At 38.5% G+C, this 26,327-nt stretch overlaps 1 protein-coding gene across 2 annotated transcripts in view; it reads right to left on the bottom strand.

Annotated features, from left to right (window-relative positions):
* HERC3 (HECT and RLD domain containing E3 ubiquitin protein ligase 3) overlaps nt 1-26,327 on the bottom strand; it is a 112,115-nt gene that overhangs the window by 73,222 nt on the left and 12,566 nt on the right. For both annotated transcript variants that reach the window (XM_047092094.1, XM_047092095.1), the window contains exon 3: nt 25,680-25,947. In XM_047092094.1, the coding sequence (XP_046948050.1) occupies nt 25,680-25,905 (226 nt within the window). In that variant the 5' untranslated portion in view covers nt 25,906-25,947. The remainder of the gene's footprint in view (nt 1-25,679; nt 25,948-26,327) is intronic.

The following is a 26,327-nucleotide window of genomic DNA, read 5'->3' as shown; positions in this document are numbered from 1 at the left end:
TGTGAGTTTGAGTCCTATGTTGGGTATAGAATTTACTTAAAAAAAAAAAGTGGACACTTAATGCAGTTGATGTTCTAACAAACTATTCATTGTAACAACTCCTCTGATTCTATCTAGGTAAAAATAAATAAATAAATAAACGAACACCACTAACACATCTGAGTTTAGGCTCTCTATATTCATATGCAATAAAACTGTTACTTAAAAATAAATAAATAAATGAGGATACATTAAAGCATATCTTGGACAACACCATGGGAACAAAACTTCACATTATAGGGGTTCCAGGAGGAGAAAAGATAGAGAATGGGGCACAAAGCTTATTTGAAGAAACAACAGCTGAAAACTTTCCTAACCTCGGAAACAGATATCAGGCTTAGGAAGCACAGAAAGTTCAAAAAATTAATCCATGACACATAATAATTAAAATGCCAAGGGTTAGGGGCACCTGGGTGGCTCAGTCGGTTAAGCATCTGACTTCGGCTCAGGTCATGATCTCGCGGTCCATGAGTGCGAGCCCCGCATCAGGCTCTGTGCTGACAGCTCAGAGTCTGGAGCCTGTTTCAGATTCTGTGTCTCCCTCTCTCTGACCCTCCCCCGTTCATGCTCTGTCTCTCTCTGTCTCAAAAATAAATAAACGTTAAAAAAAATTTTTTTTTAAATGTCAAGGGTTAAAGATAAAGAGAAAAATTTAGAAGCAGCAAAAGAGAAGCACTAAGTCATATACAAACTTATATATATATAGAAACCCCAAAAAGCTATCAGCTGATTTTTCAGCAGAAACCCTCCAGGCCAGAAGGGAGTGGCATGATATATTCAAAGAAGAAAATCTACCAGCAAGAATACTCTATCTGGCAAGGTTATCATTCAGAATTGAAGGAGAGATAAAGAGTTTCCCAGACAAAAGTCAAAGGAATTAATCACCACTAAACATTAAGAAATGTTAAAGAACTTCTTTACATGAAAAATAAAAGATCATAATTAGAAATGAGAAAAGTATGAATAAAAGACATAAAATATGACAACATATACATAAAAGATAGAGGGAGAGGGGAGCAAAAAAGTAGTTATTTTAGAATGTGTTTGAACTTAAGTGACCATCAATTTAACATAGACTGATATATACTCAGAATGTTATATATAAAACACATGGTAACCGCAAGCCCAAAACCTATAATATGTGCACAAAAAATAAAGAGAAAGACAAGTGCAACACTACACAAAGTCATCAATCACGTGAAAAGAGCAAGAGAAGGAACAAAGAACTACAAAAACAATCAGAAAACAATTACCTATCAAAAATTACTTTAAATATAAATGGTCTAAATGCTCCAATCAAAAGACATGACATTAAAAGGAACAATTCATCAAGAAGACCTAATAATCTTTTATCACAGCAGGGATGCCAGGATGGCTCAGTCGGCTAAGTGTCCAACTCTTGGTTTTGGCTCACTGTTCATGAGTTTGAGTCCCATGTGAGGCTCTGTACTGATAGTATGGAGACTGCCTGAGATATTCTCTCTCTCTCTCTCTCTCTCTCTCTCTCTCTCTCTCTCTCTCTCTCCCCCCTCCCTTGCTCTCTCTCAAAATAAGTAAATTTTAAAAAATATTAATTTTATCACAGCAGGCAAAACATTTCTTACTGAGATCCATCTACTTTATCTTTAGATTGCAGTCCTCTGTCCATTTTCTCTTAAAAACATATGTGTGTGAAAAAACTCCAATCAAACAGAGATAGAATGTATTGATGGGCAAGACCCAACTACATACTGCCTTCAAAATACCCACTTCAAATATAAAGACAAAGAAAAATGAAAAGTAAAAGATATATCCTGTTAACAGTAATCAAAAGAAAGGTGAAGTTGCCATATTCATATCAGGCAAAGTAGACTTCAAAGCAGTGAATACTATCAGGGATAAAGAATGACATTTCATGACATTAAAAGAAACACTTCATCAAGAAGACCTAATAATCTTAAATAATTTAAATAAACCTTAGTCTTAAATGTGTGCATACCTAGAGGTTCAAAATACACATAGCAAAACTTAGAGAGCCAAAAGAAGAAATAAACAAATCAACGCTAGTCAATGATTTAAACACTATACTCTTACTAATGGATAGAACAAGCAGACACAAAATCAGTAAGCATATAGTATACTGAACAACATCATCAACTTCACCTAATTGATATTTATAAAACACTAGCTACCCATCAAGAGCAAAATACACATTCTTTCCAATTGCACACAGAGCATTCACCAAAATAGACTGGTATTCTGGGCTATTATACAAATCTAAATAATTTTAAGAGGCCTGAAATCATACAAAATATGTACTGTGACCATAGAGTATTAAACTAGAAATCATTAAACAAAAAATATCAGTAAAATCCCTATGTATTTGGATATTAAACTACACACCTCTAAACAATCCATAGGTCAAAGCAGAAATCATAAGGGAAATCATTACAAAGTACTTGGAACTAAATAAGAACATGTCTATTGAGAATTTGTGGAATACTGCTAAATAAAGTGAAGCTTAAAAGGAAACTTTTTAGCATGAAATGCTTACTAGAAAAGAAGAAAAGTGGCAAGTCAGTGATTTAAATTTCCACATTAAGAAAATGGAAAAAAATAGTAAATTAAGCACAAAGTAAGTAAATAAAAGAAAGGAAATGGTAATAGCACAAACCAATAAAATAGAAAAGAAGAAGGAGGAGGAGGAGGAGGTGGTGGAGAAGAAACAGCAGCAGGAGCAAGAACAGCAGCACCAGCAGAAGAAAAATCACTGAAACCAAAAACTTTTTCTTTAAAAATATTAATAAAATTAATTAACCTCTACCCAGTCTAATCAGGAAACAAAGAGAGAAGACACAAATTATCTCCATCAAAAAAAAAAAAAACAAAAAACCCAGAGCGTACAGACATGAAAAGGATAACAAGGGGACATTATGAAAAATTTTATGCACCAAAACATGACCACTTAAGTGAAGTGAACAAACTCCTTCAAAGACAACCAATGAAAACTCACGTCAGACAAAATAGGTAATCTGACTATTCTCAGATCTTTAAAAAAAATGAAACTGTAACTAAAAATGTCCTCCAAAGAAATCTCTAGGCTCAAATGGCTTCACTGGAGATTCTACCAACCATTTAAGGAAGAAATAATAACCTATAATGAGTCTATATATAATATAGACAAACTCTTCCAGAAAACAGAAGGGGGTACGCCTCCCAACTCACGGTATAAGTCTGGCATTCCCCATAGAACAAAACCAAAGACACTGAAAGAAAAGAAAATCAATAATCCTCATGAACGCAGATGCACAAACCTTACCAAATTTTTAGAAATCAAAAGAAGCAATATGTAAAAATCACCAAGTGAGATTTATCCCAAGAATGCAAGTTCAACTTAATAAACAAGTACAATTCATGAAATTCACCACTCAATATACTAAAAATGAATATACATACAATCACTTCAGTAGACTGAGAATAGCACTTAACAAAATTCAATACTCACAGCTTAAAAAAATTAGTAAGTATTGGGGCGCCTGGGTGGCGCAGTCGGTTAAGCGTCCGACTTCAGCCAGGTCACGATCTCGCGGTCCGTGAGTTCGAGCCCCGCGTCAGGCTCTGGGCTGATGGCTCGGAGCCTGGAGCCTGTTTCCGATTCTGTGTCTCCCTCTCTCTCTGCCCCTCCCCCGTTCATGCTCTGTCTCTCTCTGTCCCAAAAATAAATAAACGTTGAAAAAAAAATTAAAAAAAAAAATTAGTAAGTATCAAGCATCTTCCACAAGTTGATAAAAGGAATCCAAGAAAAACCCACTGTTAACATCACATTTAATAGTGAAAAATGAATGCTTTCCCTCTAAGATCATGAACAAGGCAAGGATATCTACTTTTATCATTTCTATTCATCATTGTTCTACAGTTCATTCAGTGAAATAAAGAAAGAAGATGAAATAAAAGGCACAGGAAAGAACAAATAAATGTTCTGACATTGTGGACAACATTATCATTTATGCAGAAATTTGTAAGAAGTCCACAAAAATGCTACTAGAACTATTAAGAGACTTTAGCAAGGTGATTCAAGATCAACATACAAAAAATTAACTGTATTTCTATATACTACTAAAGAAATTAAGTATTAAATTCTTTTAAAATACCAAGTGTAATAACAGCAAATATATGAAGTATTCAGAAACAGGGGGAGCTGGGTGGCCTAGTCAGCTGAGTGTCCGACTTTGGCTCAGGTCGGTCATGATCTCATGTAAAATACTTAAAACACAAAAAACATGAATCCTAAAAGTAAAAACCAATAATTGAATTTCATTAAAATAAAAACTTTTGCTCTTCAAAAGACACTGTTAAAAACATGAAAAGGAAAACCAGAGATTGGAATATTTGCGAAATATTTGATAAAAGTCTTGTATACTGAATATATACAGTAACTATTAAATGTTAGGAATGAGATAAGCAATGGAACACCTAGCTGGCTCAGTCAATAGAGCATGTAACTCTTGATCTCAGGGTTCTGAGTTTGAGCCCCACACTAGGTATAGAGATTACTTAAAAATAAAATCTTAAAAAAAGAAAAAGAATAAGACAGCATTTTGATTTTTTTTAATGGACAAAATATTTGAACATAACTTTGCCAAAAATAAGATATATGAATGGCTAAAAATAAGCACATGAAAAGCTGCTCAACATCATTAGTCATTAGTGAAATGTATATTAAAAACCACAATGAGATTCTACTGCACACCAATTTGAATGGTACAATTAAAAAGATGGACAATACCAAGTGATAGAGAGGATAGGGAACAACTAGAACTTGTATGAACTGCTGGTGGAATTTTAAACTGGTACTGTCACCATGGAAATCTAGCAGTTTCTTATAAAGCTACCATATGAACCAGTTCCTAGGAATTTACCCAAGAAAAATTAATATTTCACTATTGACTAATGATGTTGAGCAGCTTTTCATGTGCTTATTTTTAGCCATTCATATATCTTATTTGTGGCAAAGTTATGTTCAAATATTTTATCCATCAAAAAAATCAAAAATGCTGTTTTATTCTTTTAATTTAATAGATGAATCTCAAAAGCATTATTCTAGGGGCACCTGAGTGGCTCAGTTGGTTAAGCAGCTGACTCTTGATATCAGCTCTGGTCATGATCTTGCAGTTCATGAGTTCAAGCCCCGTGTCCGGCTCTACACTGACAGTGCAGAGCCTACTTGGGATTCTCTCTCTCTCCCTCTCTCTCTGCCTCTCCCCGGCTCATGCTTTCTCTCTCTCAAAATAAACAAACTTTAAAAAAGGAAACAAAAAATAAAATACCACCCCCAAAATTAAAACCTAACTTAAAAAAAAAAAAACTTTAAAAAAAGCATTATTCTAAACAGCCAGACACAAAAGATTATACATTTATATATTAGAAAAGTCAAAACTATTATAACAAAAAGCAGATGTAGGGAAAAAACAGTTGATGGGGGAGATGGAACTGACTACAGTGAGGCACAAGAGAGGTCTGGGGTGAAAGAAATGTTCTCTGTCACAACTGTGATGGCTACCTGATTCTCTAGGACTGTTAAAACTCATTAAATTATACACTTAGAATTGGTGAATCCCAGGAGTGCTTGGGTGGCTCAGTTGGTTAAGCATTTGACTCTTGATTTTGGCTCAAGTCATGATCTCAAAGTTCATGAGATCAAGCCCTGTGTCGGGCTCTGCACTGACAACTGAGGAGGCAAACAAGACCTATGTACTGATGCTAAGCACACCATAATGAAAGGGGTATGAATAGCTTGCTAAAGGCAGCCCATGTGACAGGCTTCTAATCCAGCCTGTGCATAGGAGAGAGAGAATTAGGAAAGGCTTCTTGGAAGAGGAAACATCCAAGATGTGACCTAAGTGAAGCTGGTTATTCATTCATCCACCCATCTATCCATTCATCCATCAATCATGACCCAAAATCCGTAACAGGAGATAGACCTAAAGATTCTTTTATAGTGAGGTAAATCCAATGACAAAATTGCATACAGCATATTATGAGGACAGAGGATGAGTAATCAAATTTGCCTGAGAGAGCCAAGAGACACCTTCCTAGGAGTCAATACGCAGAAGGGAGTCTTTTTAATTTTTTTAATGTTAGTTTATTTTTGAGAGAGAGAGACAGAGCACGAGTAAGGGGGGCAGAGAGAGAGGGAGGCAGAATCCAAAGCAGGTTCCAGGCTCCAAGCCAATGCAGGGCTCAAACTCCCAAACCATGAGATCATGACCTAAGCCGAAGTTGGTGACTCAACCGATTGAGCCACGCAGGCACCCGGGAGTCTTTTTCTAAACATGAACACCTGGGTCCATCCTAAACACTGGAATTACAAATTTAGCTTCAAAGACCACACATGTTTTTGGGTTTTCTTTTTAGTTGTCCAAGTGCTTCTAATGTTAAGAAATATTACATTGAAAAGCTTCATGACATTGGATTTGACATTTGATTTCTTGGATATGACACCAAAGGCACAGGCAAAAAAAGAAGAAAAAAAAAGACAAACTGGAGTTCATGAGAATTTTTAAGAATTATGCATCAAGGGGCGCCTGGGTGGCGCAGTCGGTTAAGCGTCCGACTTCAGCCAGGTCACGATCTCGCGGTCCGTGAGTTCGAGCCCCGCATCAGGCTCTGGGCTGATGGCTCGGAGCCTGGAGCCTGTTTCCGACTCTGTGTCTCCCTCTCTCTCTGCCCCTCCCCCGTTCATGCTCTGTCTCTCTCTGTCCCAAAAATAAATAAAAAACGTTGAAAAAAAAATTAAAAAAAAAAAAAGAATTATGCATCAAAAGGCACTTTGAAAAAGAGTTAATAGGCAACTCACAGAATGGGAGAAAATATTTGCAACATGCATTATCTTATAAGAGAATAATATCCAGAATATATAGAAAACTCCTAAAACTCAATAACAAAAAAATAAACAACCCAATTCAAAAAGGGGAAAGGACTTGAACATACATTTCTCCAAAGATTTTTAAATGGCCCATGAGCATATAAAAAGATTCTCAACATAACTAATCATTAGAGAAATGCAAATCAAAATTACAATGAAATGCCACCTCACACTATCAGAAAAAGAGGCTACTAGCAGAAAAACAGAAAAAAACAAGTGTCGGTGAGGATGGGGAGAAACTGGAATCCTGTGCACTACTGATGAGAATGTAAAATGGTATGGCCCCTGTGGAAAACAGTATGATGGTTCCTCAAAAAATTAAAAATTATCAAATGATACAGCAATTTCACTCCTGGGGAAAGCAGGGTCTTGATAAGATATCTGTACACCCACATTCTTAGAAGTATAATTCACAATAGCTAAAACATGAAAGCAACCTAAATGTCTACTGACAGATGAATAGATAACAAAATGCAGTATATCATAGTACAGAATATTATTCAGCTTTAAAAAGGCATTTCTGACACATGCTACAACATGGATAAAACCTGAGGTCATTATGCTAAATGAAATAAGACAATCAGAAAAAGACAAACACTGTATGATTCCACTCATATGAAGTAGTTTACAGTAGTCAAAATCATAAAGACAGCAGAATGTCACCTAAAGGAGCAGGGAAATGGGGCATTATTGTTTTAGTTTTACAAGATGAGAAAAGTTTCAGAGACAGATGATGGTAATGGTAGCACAACATTATAAATGTACTTAATACCACTGAAATGTACACTTAAAAATGGTTAGGATGCTGAATTTTATGTTACATGCACTTTGCTACACAAAACACTGCATTGATTCTGAACCTCCTATACTCATGGAGCACCCACTGTATCAATAATACTACAATTTCTAGCATTATTCACTGCTTCCTATGTACTAGGAACTGTTTTAAGTGCTTTATCCTTTTTCTTTCATTTAATCTTCACAATAACCCTATAAGGTAGGCACTCTTATGGACAGATATGATTTTTAAAAATCTCTCAGATCCTCATACTCTGCTAGCAAAAATGTAAAATGGTACAACCACTTTGGAAAATAGTTGGCAGTTCCTTAAAAAGTTAAACCTGGTTACCTATGACCCAACAATTCCACTCCTACATATACATACCTAAGAGAAATGAAAACACATACGCACACAAAAACTTGTACACAAATGTCCACAGCAGCATTATTCATAATATCCTAAAAGTGGGAAACCAAATGTCCATCAAGTGATGCAAGTGTAAACAAAATGTGGTATATCCATACAATGGAATATTATCTGGCAACAAAAAGGAGTAAAGTACTGATATATGCTGTAAATCTTAAAAACATTATGCTAAATTAAAATCAGCCAGTCAGGGGGCGCCTGGGTGGCGCAGTCGGTTAAGCGTCCGACTTCAGCCAGGTCACGATCTCGCGGTCCGTGAGTTCGAGCCCCGCGTCAGGCTCTGGGCTGATGGCTCGGAGCCTGGAGCCTGTTTCCGATTCTGTGTCTCCCTCTCTCTCTGCCCCTCCCCCGTTCATGCTCTGTCTCTCTCTGTCCCAAAAATAAATAAAAACGTTGAAAAAAAAATTTTAAAAAAAAAAAAAAAAAAAAAAATCAGCCAGTCAGAGAAGACCACATATTGTATTTCACTTACATAAAATGTTCAGAATAGGCAAATTTATGAAGACAGAAAGTAGATTAGCAGTTGCCTAAGGCCAGTGGTTGGGGAATGGGGAAACAAGTGAATGACTGCTAATGGTATGAGGTCTTTTTGGGGGCAATGAAAATGTTCTAAAATTGATAGTGGTGATAACTGCACAACTCTGAATATACTAAAAACCACTGAACTGTACACCTCAAGTGGGTAATTGTATGGTATGTGAATTATATCCCAATAAAGCTATCATTAAAAACAAAGATGTCTCAGGGTGCCTGGGTGGCTCAGTCAGTTAAGCATCCAACTTCAGCTCAGGTCATGATCTCAGGTTTGTGGGTTCAAGCCCTGCATCGGGCTCTGTGCTGACAGCTCAGAGACTGGAGCCTGCTTCAGATTTTGTGTCTCCCTCTCTCTCGTGCACCCTCTGCCACTCTCTCAAAAATAAATATTAAAAAAAATGATGTCTCAGAGTGGAAGACGAGTACAATCCTGAGTCAGCAGCACTCTGTCCTAGCAATCCAAGTACAATTATCTACCACAGAGTGCAAGCAGGGAAGGAGCAGAGAAAGAGAGAGAGACACAGAGTTCAAAGCTGACTCCAGGCTCCAAGCTGTCAGCACAGAGCCCGAAGCGGGGCTAGAACTCATGAAACATGAAATCATGACCTGAGCCGAAGTCGGATGCTCAACCGACTGAGCCACCCAGGCACCCCTGGAATACTTATAGTTTTAAGATACAAAAAACTCAATACATATTTGGGTAAGGGAACTAAGACATTGTAGGATGTCAATACTCAATATATTTGGGTCCCCAGCACCAACAATGTACAGCTGACCCTTGAATACACAGGTTTGAACTGCATGGGTCCACTTACACATGGATTTATATATATATATGGATATATATATATGGATATCCATATATATATCCATATATATCCATATATATATGGATATATATATTTATATATATAAATATATATATAAATACATATATATACATATACACACACACACACATATATACACATACACAGTATGGTACTGTAAATGTATTTTCTCTCTCAACATTTTCTTTTTAGTTTTAATTTTTTTAATGTTCATTTTTGAGAGAGAGAGACAGAAAGAGAGAGAGAGAGAGATACAGAGTGCAAGCAGGGGAGGGGCAGAGAGAGGGAGACACAGAATCCAAAGCAGACTCCAGGCTCTGAGCTGTCCGCACAGAGCCCAACACAGGGCTTGAACGCACAAACCCTGAGATCATGACCTGAGCTGAAGTCGGCTGCTTAACTGAGCCACCTAGGCACCCCTCTCTCATCATTTTCTTTTCTCTAGATTATTCTAAGAACACAGTATATAATACATATAACATACAAAACATGTGTTAATTGACTATTTATATTATCAGCAAGGCTTCCAGTCAACAGTAGGCTATTAGTATCTAAGTTTTGGGGAAGGCAGAAGTTATACATGGATTTTTGACAGCATAGGGGTTAGCACCCCTAACCACTGTGTTGTTCAAGAGTCAACTATATTTCCAACTGATTTCATAAAAACATCCTCAAAAGCAAATCAGGCCACTCTGCTGTAGGAGTGCAAGCAGTACTTCTAGGGGTGACCTTTCTTTCTTGGAGCTTCATACCTACAAACATGCAGATCATTACAGGCCAACAAGCAAATGTCTGACAGCTAATGTTCAGTAAGCCTGTCTAGAAATAAATTCCACATAACAGTCACATGACGGAAAAATCAAAGGGACATAATTTTTTCAATAAAGTTTGGGCTTGACTTTTTTTTTTCACGGAGCTGCAATTAACTTTTTTTTTAATTAAGGTAAAATTGACATACATTATATTAAGTACAACATAAGAATTCGATATTTATATATACTGCAAAATGATCACCACAATAAGTCTAGTTAACATCCATCACCACACCTAACTACAAAATTTCTTCTTGTAATCAGAGCTTTTAAGATTTACTCTCCTAGCAATTTTCAAATATACAATCCAGTACTGTTCATGACAGTCCCCACATCCTTAGGACTTACTTATTTTATAAGTGGAAGTTTACACCTTTCGACCACCTTCTTCCATTTCACCCACCCTTCCCCACCCCACCCCCTGTCTCTGGCAACCACCAATCTGTTCTCTGTACTTATAAGCTTGAGTTTCCTTTCCTTTTTTTTTTTTTTTTTTTGGCTCCACATATATGTAAAACAATTTGGCACTTGCCTTTCTCTGACTTATTTGGCTTGATTTTATTTCTACAAAAAGGGATTCTATAGTCCTTAATTAGTAACTGTTTCTTTCATGATATAATCATTCATTTATTCAAGAAATAATTACTGGGGCACCTGGGTGGCTCAGTTGGTTAAGCGTCCAACTCTTGGTTTAGGCTCAGGTCATGATCTCTCAGTTCTGTGAGTTCAAGCCCTGCATCAGGCTCCACGCTAATGCTGTGGAGCCTGCTTGGGATTCTCTCTCTCTCCCTTTCTCTCTGCCTCTCTCTCTCAAAATACAAAATAAATAAAAAATGATAATAATAATTACTGAAGGCTGCACTTAAATATGCCAGATACTATTCTAGGTGTTGGAGATACAAAATAGTCCTGATCCTCATGGAGCTGAAACAAATATGAGAAAGAAAAAGACAAGACAAAGAGAGAATGCAGTATATGAGACAGGCCTAAACTATGAAGAAAAACAAAGTGGGGAAGGAAAATAGCAGGGTTGGGGGCGGGGCGGGGGGGGGGGGGTGGAATTCACAGGGTAGTAAAGTTAAAAGGGTGGGTTCCAGGATGGCTTCAAGGTTTGTGACCTGACGGCTGGTACTGCCATTTACAAAATAAGAGAAAAAGGGGTGGAGAACAGGTTTAAAAGAAATATCAGGTTTGGCTTGGTATATGTTAAACTTAAGATGCCAATTACACATCCAAGTAGAGATTTTAAATGGATACCAAGCCTGGGATTCGGTGAAGTTAAGGCTGGAAATAATTTGTGAGTCAACAGCATAAAAGATGGTACTTAAAGCTTTATCTTCTGACTGTCCGTTATATTTATTCAACCTCTTCCCTAGAGGATGAGCAAGCTGTTTCCATTACTTTGCCACTGAAAACGCTGCTGCAGTAAGCATCCTTAGAAATATTTCCTTCTGCTATATATTAACATTTTTATTTGTGTAAGGAAGCTTAAAAATAGAACCGCTTATTCAAAAGGTATAACCATTTTAAATTTTACTAAATACAGCCAGGTGATTTACAGAAAGGATTGTAGCTGCTCATACTTCCTCAATCAGCGCATGACTGCCCATTTTTCAGTACCAGTGAGCAGCGAATATTATTACTCTCTGAAATTTTTTGCCAATCAAACAGACGAAAAAAATGGTATCTCATTTTAATTTTCATTTCCTTTCACATATTGGCTATTTGTAAGTACTCTTCTGTAAAATGTCCATTTCATTACAGGGTTGCTTATCTTTTTCTAATCAACTTGAAGATGCCCTGGTATATTTGAGATATGAAGCCTTTATCTGGTAATTCATGGCACTATTTCTCCCAACCTAGACTCATCTTTAGGTTTTGTTCATGAATGCCTTGTATCACAGAAAAAATTTAATTTAATGCAAATCTGCCAATCATTATCCTTTATGGCTCCTGGACCGCCTGTATCAAGCTTCTAAACACATTCCCCTAATTTTTTTCCTATTGTTTTTGCAGTTTTACTTTTCACATTTATGTCCTTCACACATCTGGAAGTTACTTTTGAATATGGAGTGAGCTATGGGGTCTAGGTCTATTTGCAGGTAAACAGCCAACTCTAACAATTCCATTTATCAAGTGAACCGTCCTTTCCCACTGAAATGCCTTGGTAGTATATGCCTGACTCACCTGGGCAGCCATGCAATCCTCACCAGAAATAAATTCTGTATTAAAGCATAAAGAAAGTCAAAGTGCCCTAGTCCTTAATATAAATATACAAATTAAACAAACAGTGATGTACAAAATTCAGAGTCAAGAATGCAGTAAAGGAAGAGGAACAAAAGAAGTGAAAAAAGACCAATGGCTTCTTCTTGATTTGCAGCTCTGGCCTGATCATGATGACACTCAGTCCAAGCAAGGGACAGAGAGGAGGCACCCACGGTGGAACAGAAAAGAATTCATTTAAGTCTTTGGCTCCCTCCAGCCCTTCCTGTCACAGAGCTTTCCCTGGTTGGTTTCATCCACATGCACTAAAGCCTGAAGCTCCCCCGCTGGACACTAGAGGGTCAGTCCTCAGGTCTCGAGACAGCTGTGTGTGGCTGGAACACTGCCAGAGTTAATGGTTCATTAAAACTGTGGACAAACTTGAAAACAGTGTTTTTCTGACCCAAATATCTAAATCAAGGCAGTTAAATGGTAATTCATACAGTGATTTAATAAAGGGATGGGCAGGGGCGCCTGGGTGGCTCAGTCAGTTAAGCGTCCGACTTCAGCTCAGGTCATGATCTCATGGCTTGTGAGTTCGAGCCCCACATCGGGCTCTGTGCTGACAGCTCAGAGCCTGAAGCCTCTTCAGATTCTGTGTCTTTCTCTCTCTCTCTCTGCCCCTCCCCCACTCACACTCTGTCTCTATCTCTCAAAAATAAATAAACATTAAAAAAAATTAAAAAGAACTAAAGGGATGGGCAGTGAGGAGATGGAATAAGAGTTTGATTTTTTTCTTGAGCTCATAAAATGATAAAAGAAAGAAATTCTATGGGTCCAATGGCCTTGCCCAATCCTGGGTGAAGTGTACTGGAACCCTCCCTTCATTCAACCTATGTCTGCTGGTGTGTGTGTGTGTGTGTGTGTTTGAGTGAGAGACACAGAGACAGAAAAACAGGGGCAGGGGAAGAGAGACCTATCCCTTCACTGATCTCTGGGACTTGGCTCACCCCTTCCTAATCACACTGGGTCAGTCTAGAAATATAAAAAGTCGCTATTTAGAAAACCTAAAGATGAGTCATCCTCCCTATAAGACTAGCCAAGGAAGCTTTATATTAAAGCTAGAATATTAAAGAAGAAAGGAGACAGGCATCTAGTCAATCTGAATTATACCCAGTGACCAACAGGAGAGCATGAAATCGCCAGAATGCCTATATACTGTTTACCACTAACATCTCCATAGTGCAAATACTAAACACATTCACCAAAGCTTTTGTGCTTCAGAAACTACCCTCAGTGAAGAATGAAAAACAGTAAGATGGGTAAAGCATAGGGTAATACTCATAAAAACATCACAGAAAAACTTCCAATTTCTCATTCATGACTAGCTGGTTTGGGGTATCTCTATCATGTGCTAGTTCACAGTAAATAAAAACACTCCATAATTACCTCTGCCTTCTTTCCTCCATATGAAGAAAAAAAGAACACTTAACTTGTGCCTCCTGGTGAGCTCAGCATGACTGCTATCTCCACTTTTCCTGTCTTTCCTTTCTCTTCTCCTGGTTGCCAGTATTCTTACTTCTAGTTGGGCTTGGAGAAGACCCAGGATGGCCCACCAGCGGCCTTCACCTCCTTAAAGGAAACCAGGCGACTTGCACCTAAAGGCATAATGGGCCCCCACTCTCCACCTCCCCGCCCCATTCCTGCGCCCCACAGACTCTGAGTACATGCAGAATGTAGAACCTGCTGTCTCACTCAGCACAATCTATTTAACCATGATCAGCACTATTCATACAGCACTAGGCCAATTCCAAACCAATAAATGATCCTTTTCACTTGATAAAGTACACCGACTACAAATCTATGCAAAGTGGGAAACAGGTTCTTTAAATTTTTAAGGACTCTCTGCAAGCTCTCATTAATATTACTTTGAAAAGAGGTGGGGGGGGAGGGCAAAGAGCTCTAAATTGGTGTAGCCAGTATGGAAAATGGTATGGAGGCATTTCAAAAAATTAAAAACAGCAATTCCATACAATCTAGTAATTTCACTACTGGGTAGTGAAAGAAAACAAAAACACTAATTACAAAAGATATGCACCCCTATGTCTACTGCAGCATTATTTACAATAGCCACGATATGGAAGCAACCTAAGTGTCCATCGATAGATGAATGGATAAAGAAGATGTGGTATATGGGGCACCTGGGTGGCTCAGTCAGTTGAGCATCCGACTTTGGCTCAGGTCATGATCTCGCAGTTTGTGGGTTTGAGTCCTACATCGGGCTCTGTGCTGACAGCTCAGAGCCTGGGGTCTGCTTTGGATTCTGTGTCTCCCTCTCTCTCTCTGCCCCTCCCCCGCTCATCTCTCTCTCTCTCTCTCTCTCTCTCTCTCTCAAAAATAAATATTAAAAAAATTGTTTAAAAAAAAAGAAAATTGGTATATGCATACAGTGAAATATGATTCAGCCATAAGAAAAGAATAAGATCCTGTCATTTGTGATAACATGGATGGATTTAGAGCATACTATACTAAGTGAAATAAGTCAGAGAAAGACAAATACCATATATTTCACTTATATGTAGAATCAGAAACACAAATGAATAAACAAGTAAAAAAGCAGAAACTGACCCATGAATACAGGTGGTTGCCAGAGAGAAAGGGGTTGGAGGGATGGGCAGAATGGGTGAAGGGGAGTAGGAGCTACAGGTTTCCAGTTTCAGAATGTATAAGTCATGGGGATGAAAAGCACAGCACAGGAAATATAGTCAATGTTATTGTAGTTGCATTAAGGAAAAAAAGAAAAGATACAGCCTTATAACTCTCCTCCTAGCAGTATGAACAACTCCCCAAATAGCTGACAGGCTGAGATGCTATTGTGACTAGACCTCATGGAAAGTTCTCACTCTCAAATTTTAATGAGGTAAATCATATTCCTTTGGAAGTCTGAGCCCACTGCAAATGTTTTCATTTCAATACCTGATAGAGTATCAAAGGAGAAAAATATCACAAGAAAGAAAATTAAACTTTCAACATAATAGGCTAATTTTGGCATCCAAAAAAACAGCATAGTGGCAAAGCAAACCTTGCTGGTAAAGCACCTAGGAATAAATGCAGACTCTAAATCAGACCCAAGAAATCTTACAACCATATCAGTGAGCTAGAGAACTGGCAAGAAGCATAAATCTCCACATCACTACAAAATTCCACTCCCATCCATCCACCACTGCCTTATACATAAACTCACCCACATTGGGTGGCTCAATCGGTTGAGTGTGCAACTTCAGCTCAGGTCATGACCTCATGGTTCACAAGTTCAAGCCCTACATCAGGCTCACTGCTGTCAGCGCAGAGCCGGCTCTGGATCCTCTGTACCCCTCTCTCTGCCCTGCCCCGCTTGTGCTCTCTCTCTCAAAAATAAACATTAAAAATAATTGTTTTAAAGCCTCCCATTACTGGAAGGTATTTGTATCAATTGTATTAACAAATGGATATTCTTACTCACCTAGAAATTTACTTACTGCCAGGAAAAGGTACGGTGGTAAGGGCTGGAAGACACTGGAAACGGTGTATTTTAGTGTCTGCCTCATTTCATGACTTTATATTAGTTTGACAGTTAAATGCAGGAGGACTGCTAATAAATGAACACCTGATTCATGGCCCAGGTGATACTATTTGCTAAAGGCAATGCTCTCAAGACATTCAAGATTTTTGCAGTCTGATTAAAAATGGGTGAAAGTGATAAAGTTTACTGAGCTGAAGTTGCCAAGTCTACTAAAGCTCCCTTTAGAGAAGTTCTGCTGCGTGATACTAAACCCATTGTTTGTTCTCATTGTTGAAGCCTCATAAATGGAATAGTTATCACTCAAGTCACTCTTTTATCCTCCATCCTTAAAATTCTGTGATTTTCTTTAAAGACCACCGTGATCTTTGTTGACCTAACCCCAGAAATCTCCCAGAACCCATACAGTACATGGCAAAGCAACATAACAGTAAAGCCTAAGAGACATTTTATTCACCATATTTCCTACACTATGTGCCTACTACACTGTGCTTAGCAATGAAATACAAAGATGAATAAGATACTAATTCCTGGGGCGCCTGGGTGGCTCAGTTGGTTAAGCATCCAACTTAGGCTCAGGTCATGATCTCACGGTTTGTGAATTCAAGCTCCGCATCAGGCTCTCTGCTGTCAGTGAAGAACACACTTTAGATCCTCTGCCCCTTCTCTCTCTGCCCCTCCCGAGCTCGTGCTTGCTCTCTCTCTCTCTCTCAAAAATAAACAAACATGAAAAAATACATTTTAAAAAAATACACAATTCCATATCATATACCATAAACATCATAAAGTCATTGCCTCATAAGGGCAGCCATCAGTTATTATAAAAGCTGATGTTAAGGTATTGCTATTGATTCCATAAAGGGAACTATAGATTATAATATGGAACAAAAATAAAACTCCATGACTCCACTTTAAGGTGTCAAAGATCCCACCAGTATGCACACAATATGAAACCAACCTCGCGGAAGACACTGTGTGTTGCTCACCTATCAGCCATCACCCACTTCTTCCTTGCACCAGAACTCTTAGGGCTGTTGGGCCCCTCCCCAGTCCTAGGAGATGACCCTTCACTGTGCCAGACAGATATTTCCTACTTCACTTACTCAGGCACACCAGTGACTGGTCTACGGTAACCCAGGCCTGGCCAGTGAGGCAAAAGAGGATATACGAGGGGGCTCCTAGGCAAGGTTTTCCCCATTTTAAAAAATGACACACAAGAAAACTCCCCTTCCTGTCTGCCTTTGAATACAGCTGTGTGAGAATGTGATGCCTACTGTGGCGGTTACCTTGTGACTAGGAAGGGACACGCCCAGGGAAGAAAGACAACAAAATGATGAAGGCAGAACAGAAAGATGGGAAGCACCTACGTCCTTGATAATGTCGTTATGCCATTGATTTAACCAATCCTAGACCTCTATAAAGAGATACGCAGTTTTACTCACTGTTCCTGCTGTATTTTAGTATTCTGTTACTTACAGTTGAGAGCATCCTAATATAGGCCCATTTAGGAGGGGGAAAACGAAAGCAGGGATTAGACAGGTTCAGACTCCAAAGTGATTTCTTCTTAGGTGATTGCAGAATGCAGAAAGGAAAACCACTTAACCTTCCTTCAGGTCATTTAGATCCCTGCCCAAAGATGCACGCCCATCAAAGCTAAAAGGAAAACTAAAGTAATCACACACAGAATTCAGCTGGGCTCAGCATAAATTGATTGTACTCTATTTTCTGAACCTGTGGCAAGATCAAATCACCCCACTAACTGTCGCCAAACCACTTCAAGTCCTCCAGAAGCATCACAAAGAAGCCTTTGGTGTACTATAATGTCCACAGATGCCTATTTTGCTTCACTTCTCTTTGCAATTTTGGACCAGAATGCTGGAGGCAATGTTAACCATGGCATACAGATTACATATATACGTGAATGTCCATATGTGGATAACCCATTTTTACAGAGTGCCCAATATATGCAAAATGTTTTTCTTGGGACCAATAAGGTGAAAGACCCCAAAAAACTAAAGATCAAGAAATAGACCATCCTTTAGAACTCACATAACATGTGAAGTCTCTCTTAATGACCCTAGCTTATATCATCTCCCTCCCCTGTATGCAAAGACCATTCATCAGATCCTATAGTGTTAAGGGAACCTATAGAAATGATCAAAATATATATATATATATATAATATATAACGAATCTATTATATATATAATATATACATATATAATGAATTTATTAATTTAATATGCTGGAATAGTAGGATCAAAAAAAATGTAATGGAAGATGTTAACACATACTACTACAATACTACTGTTACTACTGGCAGCACTAACTGAGTGCTTACTTTGGGCCAGACATTATTCCAAAAACCCAAGATACAACTTATTGTATCCTCACAAAAATCCTAATTTGTAGATATTATTATCCATGTTTCACAACTAACAAAACTGAGACACAGAGAGGTTAAGCAACCTTCTCAGAATCACACATTCAGTGAGTGGCAGAGCCAGGATAACAATACAGGAAGTCTAGCTCCTGAATCCATGCTCTTATTCACTATGCTGCCTCCATAATTAGCTAACACTCCAAATGAAAATCACTCAGAATAACAATTTCAACTGTTATGAGTCATTTAATAATTATAATAGAAATTACAATACATGTCTTAAAATGAGTCAAAACCTGATTCAAAGTCTGCAAGGATATGAGACAGTCTATCTGTTGGAGAGTTACCAAAGATTTCAACATTACATGCTATGAAAGTGCATTTACTCAGATTCTGGTAGCTCCTGAAGAACTGTAAAATAAAATACCAGCTGAAGAGACATATACCATCCAGACTGATAAATTTCTTAAAAACATTTTATCATTCCTAGATCTATGAAGATCGCAGATCACCAAGGTATACAAGAGATGATCAAAACTGCCAAATGACAAAATTGTTACTGCAACACAAAAATTCAGAACTAAAGGGTGGACTTAACCCACTGAAAACATGGGAAATCCCTGGAGAATGACACCATTACCAAAGCTGCCCCTTCTCTGAAATGCTAGCTTTCACTTCTCCCACAAGCTCACAATCCTAAGATAAACATGAACTTGATATGTGTGTGGTTGTAAAAGATGCCATTTGTTAGAAATCTGAATTTAGTACTGTCGGTAACCTGACTTAGACCTAACTCTTCACTACAACTCTTATTTTGACACATTTAGAACCCTGATCACTTGCTCAGCACATGGTGAGCTGTATTATGTAATCCTTACAGAAACACATCTTACATTCCCTCCTAGCCTATAAACTCCCAAAGGATAGGATTTGCACTAAATGCATCGTGTTCCAACAATAACTACAACAAATGAGGAACCTAGTAGTCCAGTCACTCTGTAAATATCTGCTCAATCAGTGACTGAATAAGAAATAAATAATTTGAGGAAATAAAGGAACAAAGAACAAGAGGCAAATTGCAAGGCAATATATATCTGCCTGAGATATGAATGATCATGTGTCTTTTCCCCCAGATTACCTGGCACCCAGAAGAGTATAAAAGAACAAACTGACAGTCATCTGATGATTTTAAAGATGAAAAGGAAATTATTTCTCCATATCTTTAATCAAAACACCTTGACAATATCTGGTTATTCAACCAGTAAATTAAAGAATACAAGTTTCTCAGTGACCAAGTTTACATCCTTTTTATTTCTTTTGTAAGGAATGAGTGGAAATTAAATGTTAACAAGAAAAACAGTTCTGAGAATAAAATTCTGTTGTGCCTTTCCAATCAGCCTGAGGTTAAAAAGATGTCCATCGACAAAATTCTAGGATTACTAAAACCAAACTGTCAGCACACAAGCAAAACTGAAACTCAACTCCTTTTCCTGTTCTCTTTTATATATACCTGGAATGATAATACTGACCTACTTTACAGAACTGTCATGAGAATTAGTCAGCTTAAAAATGTCAAGCACATAGAAAGCGATTATAGAATCTATAGTTAACCACTCCTACAATTAACAAATGAAGGGAGTCTCGTATCACGATGCAAACCACTGCGCTAATTACTTAAAAGTAACACTGCAAATTTTTACAAGTCACAAATAACACCTCACATTAAAGAATATGCTTATAAATAAGTACATATTTTCTAAAACTTTCAAGTATCTTTAAAGAAAGTAGTCTGAGTACAGACAGGAAAAAGTAATTTTTGATTAACCATACCAGGAAATAAAATTATTAAATAATATTGGCTCCTGAACTCCAAACCTCTTGAACTAGAAAGCTGTCCACTCAGCTAAAAAGAAGTCATCACATTCCATAGGGTTTGATTACTACCTTTGTCATCATCATCATCAGAAAGGGCTGTGCAGCCTCCTGGACCACCTGCCACTCCTAATGAGGAAAGGATGGGGCTCCAAACAGTCCAATGTTGAGATCGGAACATTTCCTATGGCACTTTCTGCCTTTTATATCAGAGTATGCCCACAGAAATATGCACTTCAATAATAGGAAGTCATTATAAGTTGTCTTCAATATCCTTTCAGCTCAGCTAGTTTGCTTTTTGGCAAAAGCTGATTAACATGACAGAGTTACTGTGTCCTTCAGATGCCCTCAAGCAACTTGATAAGCTCGCTGAAAGTGTTACTTCTACCAGGGTTAGCAGCAACCACAGCTCTGGGAATTGCTGCTTTTGAAATATTCTGCTTTATAAACCTCATTTATCAAACAGCGGGAGAGCTGTTACATATGGTGATGGGCGTTATGGAAATGCTTAGGTTGAATACAAAGTGTGAATGTGAATCGGATTAAATTACCTGCAAGAAAGGGAGAAACTAAGTGAGGAGGAAGGAAAAGGAACCAATCATAGATATGAATCAAACAGGGTTGCACAAAAATATTGAGTCTGCTTACAAATGGTTATCCTTGAGGTTTGCTATGAAAAGGTTTCCTGAGATGTCAATGCAGAATTTTAAAATTTTAACATAGTCAAGTTAGATTAAATAATTGTACCTATCACAGTTCTTGCCTACTCAAATAGGAAGAAAGGTTAGAAGAGGTTTCTATAAATTCAGACATCCCTAATAACACAAGGATTAGCTTGGGCTAAAATCCCAATAGGAAAATTCAGAGTATACATGGGGAAAGGAGACTTGTGGATTACCTGAAGAATACAGTGCTGACAATGTGGCTGGGTAGAAATAAGAGAAGCACAGTAAACTAAGGTAAAATTCTTGAATTTTTTTTTTCTATGGGCAAGCAGTTTCTATTTTAGTTTAATAAAATATTTCAAGATGTGCTTAATGTTCAGGTACAGCTTAGTAGCTTTACTTACAAAAAAACCATTAATTAAAAGAAACATAATTTAAGAGGAAAAACTCATGTTTTGCTTCCTCTTTAAAAAAACAATTAAAAAGGAAGGGAGGCACACAAATCTTCCTATAATGTAGCTCTGTAACTCTAGGTTTCAGGAAATTATGAGATGAATTCATGGGCAAAAAAATGAGGAAATCAGTTAGTAATAACCCTACGATGCCCTTGTCACTGAAACTATCCCTGATTTTGGGGGAGAGGTAAGATTTACATCATCATGTAATAGGGAGAATGAAGGACAGAAAAGTCATATGGAAGAGGAATATGCAAAACAGTTACAATCCAACACTTAAAAAAAATTTTTTTTAATGTTTACTTTTGAGAGAGAGAGAGAGAGAGAGAGAGCAAGCAGAGGAGGGGCAGAGAGACAGGGAGACAGGGATCTGAAGCAGGCTCCAGGCTCCACACTGTCAGCATAGAGTCCAATGCGGGGCTCAAACCCACAAACCATGAGATCATGATCTGAGCCAACTGAGCCACCCAGGTGCTCCAATCCAACACTTAAAAAAAAAAAAAAATCTGGACACTGAGTTTAGATGAAGCTTTGATACTGTGCCCACAAAAAATGCTTCTGGGAATCATAGGGCTCTTTGCCTTTGGCCAACACACAAATGAATGAGTCAGTGACATACCTAAGCTAGAACCCCAAGCTGCCCAACACACTGGGAAAATATGAGGCCTTTAATAACAAGGAGTTTCAGTATTTGATGAATCCTTGAACCACCCTCTCCCCATCACACACAAACACACACAAAGTTGGTCACATAAGGGCAGAACTAAGAAGAAATGAGAGTACAAGAAAAGCACAGCAGCATCAGGAACCGCAAAAGCAATAGGAAACTATTAGATGTTCTCAAGGAGAAAAAAAACTCTTTAAAATCATTGTGTGTGTGCTTTATACCACTGCTATGTCACAGGTACAGGAGTCCTCCATAAAAATAAATGTGTGTACTTTTTAACCATGCCAGTTAGACAACATGTATAAATTGATCAATTGGCAGGACAGACTCAAGGAAACATGTTCTAACAGAAGAGTTTCATCACAGTGTATCCCCTACCCCATCTTCTTCCATCTTTCCTTCCCCTCGCTCTTTTTAGCCTTTCACACCCTTGGTCTGGGCAATGATACCGATTTAAAATCACAAACCCACCCACTGCCCCCAGAAGCATCCTGAGGAAGTGGTCTGCTATCAAATTCCCTTCCCAAACACCACAGGGGTTATTTGGGGATAACATTCCTGCAGGCCAGGGCCAGCACAGGCGCCCTGAAACAGGGTCTGTCTGTCACTAACTACCCCTACCCGCCCCATGCCTAGCAGCTCTCCAGGTCACAGTTCTCAAGAAACACACAGAAAAAACAAGCTCATTCTCTTTTTCCCACTCATTAAAAATAAACCCAAATGGTCCCCAATTTAGAACCCACCTACCAAAGAAAAAAGTTAAAGAGAGGGAGGTGCCCACCCACATTATCTTTCCATTCAAAGAGGCACTATTCCACAGCTGCTATGGAGTTTATAATTAACAGACAAGCTTAGCCAACAACAGAAATTTCTGGAATCTATTGTAATTTACACTACAGCCTTGCTTATTACAAATTTAGATTACAAGCATGGGCTGGGTTCTGTGGTGGAATCCAAAAGCCTTCTTGAGGCACCTCTGGCTCAAGTCTCTTTCAATCACTCAGCCTTGCCTACAGGGAACAGTTGCAGGCTGAGGCGTTGGCCTGACTGGGTATGCAGGCAGAAGCTGTGACTGCTCCTGTTCACTCACTCGCAGAGCCCACAAACCTCCCACCACTAACTCTATAGAGCTGTGTCAGAAGGCTCCACTGGAACAATGCCACATTGCACTCAGATGTGTTCACCATGGTGCCTCCCACAGGTCTTTGCTATCCTTGTACTGTAAGCTCTTTGTTTCCTTTCTCAGGTGCGACCCCTGGTTGAATCCTTTCACCTCAGGTTCTAAGACAAAGGTGTCCAAGGAGGCTGCCACAGAAGGCAGAGTCACAGAGCAGACAGACAGGAGGGCCTGGGCAGGGCAGATTCACAGGTCATAGGTAGCTTTGCAGAGTCTTTACAATTCGAATCTACTGCATCAAGACCTACACTAGGACAGGAAGTCCCCTTTCATAGGAAAGGGAATTGAGGCTCAGACATACAATCAGAGATGAGTAACACCTGCACTAGGTTTGTCTGACTCCAAGGTTCACCCTGTGTTCTCTCTGCAGTACTGGAAAGATCTCCTCCTCATCTTCCTTCAAAGACTGGCCAGGGTGAATACAAATCCTTTAAGGACTATTGGTATGAAGTAGGTCTTACATGTCTCTAAGTCCTGGTTGAGTGTACACACTCCCATGGAAAAGACCAAGCTGTTGGACTGTGACTTGCCATTAATCCCTCTCTAGGCATTAACTGTTGGATACTGGCTCTCATTGGGGGCAACGGAGCAAGAGTACAGGTTTTATGTAAGACTCAAGTGAGTTTTAACAGGAGAAAGGGAAAGACCTTGGTTTTTAATCTTTTCCAAAAAAAAAAAATTTTTTTTAGAAATCAAAAACCTTCCTACATATTATACTTTCATATTAATTGGTAAAACATATAATGGATAGGATTTACTAACTCAATTATGAATTGGTAGCACCATTACTAAAATTTTATTTTAATGAATAGAATCTACTTACATTTGAAAACCTGTAGTATCAGGTGCATTGCACATGTAAATACACATGGCCCATGCTGAAACTCTTTCTGTGAAATCCCAAGAGTCCAGGGCCCTCATGTTAGAAAACCCCTGACTAAAACATTAGGATTTGCTCCAGGGAGCAGGCCTGGTGGGACATCTGAGGGAGGGCTCCAATGAAGGAACCTGGAGCAAAGAACAGGGAAGGAGCCCACATATCATACTTCACATACTTCGTAATTTTCCTTCCTTAAGACCAGCCTGATAGCCCTTTATCCAATGATCAACATTATTAATTTATAAATTAATACTGACATTCGGACAGGTGAACTACGGAACACAGCCACTTGCTATCGGAGACAATAAATATGAGAAAGAAGGGAGACAGTGTGTCACAGAAAAAATTTAGCTCATCCTAATGCCAAACTGACCTTCCTAGATGAACACGAACACCTTCCTAGATAAAATCATCTAGAAAAAACAGCAAGGCTCTTCTTTAATGAAACTTCGGTAGGTAGCCTCACTTGATTTGGATTGAATAAAAAAAGATAGTAACAAACAAAATGACATATGCCCATGTTAGTGTAAAAACACACAACATGGTCACAGTTGAAGACCCTATCTTACCATTTCTCACCACAAGGAGACTCATTTAAGCATCATCACTTCTACTCCAAAATCCAACACTGAGAAGGTACCTCATAGATTCACACTAAATGTATACTGAAGGTCAACCTTACACAAAAAAGGTAGGAAGAAAAGTAATTCAAACCAATGGACTTTAAATATGCACAGCACCTTTTACCCTCTATCACCAGTCTTGCCATACTATTGAACATTCCCTGAACAGTGGACTGCACCTTGATACCCATGCTTTTTAAAAAAATAAATAAAAATGACTGGGTACACTCAGGTGTGTGCAATAAGCTTAATGTTCCTGCCACATTAATACACACACACTTGAAGTCTTACTCATGCTTCCTCCTTGACCCCCAAAGGCAGAAGGAATGAATCCCACTCCCCAATTCCCTCCAGCATACTCTTTGACTTACTTCAGACATCCTTCCACAGAGGATCCCTAGAGCCACATCATCACTACCTCCCACTTATCTACCTACTCACAACTAGCACAGCACTTAGCCCAAAATGCTAAACAAAAGCATGTGGCCAAAATAAACAATGAACATGCAATTAGGAAAAAAAAAATTAGGTGAAAATATTTCTGATATTGAGTGTATGAGGATTACAAATCCACAAAACGATCAAAATGTCTTAGCATTCAATCACTGGGGAAAATCTATTTCTTTAACTCTAAATTAGTCAACCTCTCTCCCCCAGTCAGTGATATTACATATGTCATCTAATAAGAGGAAAAAGGAAAAGTCTGGCTTTTTGTTCAAAGACTTGAATTAAACACAAAAGTTCCAAACAGTAGACCCCTGCACCCAGTCAGAGCCTCTTGAAAGATAAACACTCAAAAATCTTCCACCAGCTCTCCCCCTTTCCTCAGCCTTTCCTCACCAATCATCAAGGCAGACTAGGTGTACTCACCAGGCTGATTTCCTTCCCTCTCATGGCCCAGCTGCCCCTTGGTGTTCAAACCACACGTGTAAACTTCCCCATCCTCCAGCAAGAACACGGAGTGGTTTCCTCCACAGGCCACTTCCTTGACGCTTCTATCTGATATGAATCCACACACCTGTGGCTCAGCCACAATCCCTTGCAGGTTGGTGCTGATCCCAGGTTGGCCCAGAGACCAATATCCCCAACATAACATTGTTCTTATCCTTCAGGGAGTCATGTAGCCGAGAAAAGAGTTCTGTAAAACAAGGTTAAAAAAAAAAAAAAAAAGTCAGAGAAAATCACTTTTATTTATTTATTAAAGCTTATTTATTTTGGGAGACAGAGTGTGTGTACATATGCATGCACGTGCAGTGGAGGGGTGGGGAGAATCCCAAGCAGGCTCCGCAATGTCAGTGCAGAGCCCAAGGAAGGGCTTGACCCCAAGAACTGAGAGATCATGACCTGACCTTAAATCAAGAGTTGGACACTTAAACAACTAAGCCACTAGGAACCCCAAGGAAATCACTTTGAAGTAGTAAATATAATCAATGAAAAAAAAAAATAACACTCCCCTGGAGGATGTACTCTCTCTCATTCAAAATAAATAAATAAACTCTAATAAATACAAATAAACTG

The sequence above is a fragment of the Lynx rufus genome, unplaced genomic scaffold (genome assembly GCF_022079265.1).
Source record: "Lynx rufus isolate CCGP_SWC_20201006 ecotype Redwood Valley unplaced genomic scaffold, mLynRuf1.p SCAF_3, whole genome shotgun sequence".
Taxonomy (NCBI): Eukaryota; Metazoa; Chordata; class Mammalia; order Carnivora; family Felidae; genus Lynx; species Lynx rufus.
This window is presented reverse-complemented; position numbering and strand designations above follow the sequence as displayed.